The 3,179-nt window shown below is 36.8% G+C and overlaps 1 protein-coding gene across 6 annotated transcripts in view; it reads right to left on the minus strand.

The window, feature by feature from the left end:
- LOC106880114 (general receptor for phosphoinositides 1-associated scaffold protein) overlaps nt 1-3,179 on the minus strand; it is a 293,807-nt gene that overhangs the window by 21,962 nt on the left and 268,666 nt on the right. For all 6 annotated transcript variants that reach the window (XM_052971027.1, XM_052971035.1, XM_014929929.2 and 3 more), the window contains exons 4-6: nt 2,780-2,873; nt 885-951; nt 445-511 (exon numbers count right to left, since the gene is read on the minus strand). In XM_052971027.1, the coding sequence (XP_052826987.1) occupies nt 445-511; nt 885-951; nt 2,780-2,873 (228 nt within the window). The remainder of the gene's footprint in view (nt 1-444; nt 512-884; nt 952-2,779; nt 2,874-3,179) is intronic.

The raw sequence follows: 3,179 nt of genomic DNA on the forward strand, positions 1-3,179 counted from the left end.
GGTCAGATGTCCTATTATAGGCATCTCTGATGTGTATTAAATGTACACTGTATTTTATATATATATGTATATTGAAAAGGTGAAGAGGTTTCCCATAAGTAAATTTATATTAAAAAACAAAAAGAAGAAAATGCTTTGAGAACTTTATCTTGGATAAGAAAAGGAATATATTTACATTTCAATCAAAATATGCATCTTGTGTATGTGTGTGTGTGTGTGTGTGTACGTACAAATACATGCTGTTGCTGTCTTAATTGTATGAGTTGATTTCAGTATATTATTAGCGCTTAATTTTATCAACTTCCAGCAAGACAAAGAGCAATGTTGAACCAGATGCAAGTTGAACTCAGATTCATATGATAGCGAAAAAGCATAACATTTACAGGGGACAGTGGACCCTGAAATAACTGTACCTCACAACCTTGTTCTTTGTTAGATACTTACCTTGAAGAATATTTTGTTCTTGTTCATTTAGTAATTTCAGTTCCCGTTTTTTCTCTCTGAGAATGTTCTGCAAAAATCAATGTAAAAATAATAAAACTGATAATCAAACCCTTTTTTTAGTTTTTGATAAATATTTGAATTTATAGACATGATTAACTCATAATTTATTATTTAAAATGACAAAGAAATGTAATCTGTTTTGATTTGAAATAACAATGGTTAAGGCAGGATTTGAACTTGAGAATTGCTAGGGGACAGAGAGGGAGCACATTAAAAAAATCAAAACTTGAAGGAAAATGAATATGTAAACAAATATACATAAGTAAATAGAAAAAATTACTTGCTCCAGCATGGTCTTAGTTAAATGACTGAGAAGAAAGAAAAAATAAAAATCCAGAAATGAAAAGAAACAGACGTTTCTTCATCTGGTAATTTTATACCTTTAGTTTGATATAGCGGTCATGTAATTCTACTTTCCTGCAACAATCTTCAAAAAGGACAACCAACCTGATAAAAAAAAAATGGGAAAATGCTTTGATAAAATATGGTAACATTCAGAATCTAAGATTATAAATAATGGTTATATGGTTAAGAAGGTCGTTCTGAACCACATGGTTTAAGGAGTCTTCAAACTATAGCCTCGGGCTCACCAATGCTTTGTAAATGTAATTAGTAGACAGAAACCCTAAGTGACCCATCAAATATATGTGTGTGTGTGTCTGTGTGTATGTAAAGGGTAAAGACTCCCTTTGGTGATGAATGACCATGGGATTGCACCTAGGCACAAGTCTGGGCGAGGTTGTTTGTGGTAGACCAGCTGTCACCCATGCATAGCAGCTTCTCTTCTCCATGCCACCAATGTTACACAAAGGAAAAACAAAGGCCGATACAGCTTGGCACCAGTGACGTCACAACTCATTTCAACAGCCAAGTGAACTGGAGCAATGTGAAAGAAAGTGTCTTGCTCAAGAAAACAACACAGCCTGGTTCGGGATTGAACTCACGTGTTCCTGATTATGAGCCTGATACTCTAACCACTGCGCCATGTGCCTTTACCTATGTGTGTGTGTGTATGCATTTGTAAATACACACACAAACAGAATGGTTATTATGTACATATTCTTGACAGCAGATTGATGATGATGATGATGATGATGATGATGATGCAAACCCCAGGTTAATGATGACAATCATTTTACTACAATCTTTTCATTAATTGCAAAATTAATTAAAATAAAAGTCTCTTAGAATATTGGTGAAATACATTTTGACCATTTTGATATCAATCTGTCTTTAGGTCGCTCTTGGTTCTTTGATACAAACTTCTTTTAAAACAATCTAAATTAGAATCTTCAAACAAATTACATGATGTGTGACTACAAAGTAAGATCTTAAACCTTTTGGTATTTAAACCAGCCATTATCCAGCCAAAGTATTCTACTTGTTTTATGTTCAAATTGGACAGATCTGATCTCTCACACTTATCCTACAATGTCAGTGAAATCATAGTTGTGGCTGATGCCAATGCTGTGCAACTGGCACCCATTCTGGTGGCACGTAAAAAGCACCATTCATATGTTGGGCCTCACAGAGGCAGTAACACGTGACCGAGACCTTTGACGATATGCCATGCTTTGAGATCATAGTCATGGCCGATGCCAGTGTTGCGTAACTGGCACATTTGCCGGTGGCACATAAAAAGCACCCACTACACTTTTGGAGTAGTTGGCATTGGGAAGGGCATCTGGCCGTAGAAACCATGCCAAATTAGATTGGAACCTGGTGCAGCTCCCCAGCTTACCAGTTTTCAGTCAAACTGTCCAACCCATGCCAGCATGGAAAATAAACGTTACATGATGATGATGATCCCTTTGAAGTCTCAAACCTACTAGTAGTAGTAGTAGTAGAAGCAGCAGCAATGGTGGTGGTGGTGCTGAAAGTGGTAATAGTAGTAGTAGTAGCAATGGTGGTGGTGGTGGTGGTGCTGAAAGAGCTAGTGGTAGTAGTAGTAGTAGTAGTGATGGTGATAGTGATAGTACCAGGCGGCACTTTTGGGTCTGCTGCAGGCAATATGTGTTTTTTGTGGGGTCCAGGGGGCAGCAAACAGAAGGGCTGACCCAGGTGGCACACACTCTAGGTACACTAGTTCTCAAACCTATGGAAATAATACACAATTAATTTTTAAAAAATGGGAATAACTAAGCATCAGATTTTACAAAGTAATCTGATTGGCAAAGGGTTAAATTAGAAGAATAATCCCTCTGCTAGAAATATATAGAAAAAAGAAAAAAGGAATAAAGAAAAACAAAAACTGCCCCTGCAGCTGTAGCCTTACCTCATGTAGCGAGCGCAAGATTTGATCTTCTCTACCAGTTGTTGATGTGTTGCTTGCTCAACACTATCACCATTCACAGATAAGATAACATCACCTGATTAGGAAAAACAAAGAAAAAAAAAATGATTAAAATGTGATGACATCACGACTAATGACTTATTCAGCAGGTTAATTAGTTGAAAAACAAATAAACAAACAAAAAAGTAATAGAAGTAGCAGTGGTGGTGGTAGTGGTGAAAGTGGTTGTAGTTGTAGTAATGGTGGTGCTAGTACTGAAAAGATAGTGGTCATAGTAGTAGTAGTAGTAATGATGGTGGTGGTGCTGAAAGAGATAGTGGTGGTAGTAGTAGTAGTAGTAATGGTGGTGGTGGTGCTGAAAGAGATAGTGGTGGTAGTAGTA

This window comes from Octopus bimaculoides, chromosome 1 (genome assembly GCF_001194135.2).
Source record: "Octopus bimaculoides isolate UCB-OBI-ISO-001 chromosome 1, ASM119413v2, whole genome shotgun sequence".
Taxonomy (NCBI): Eukaryota; Metazoa; Mollusca; class Cephalopoda; order Octopoda; family Octopodidae; genus Octopus; species Octopus bimaculoides.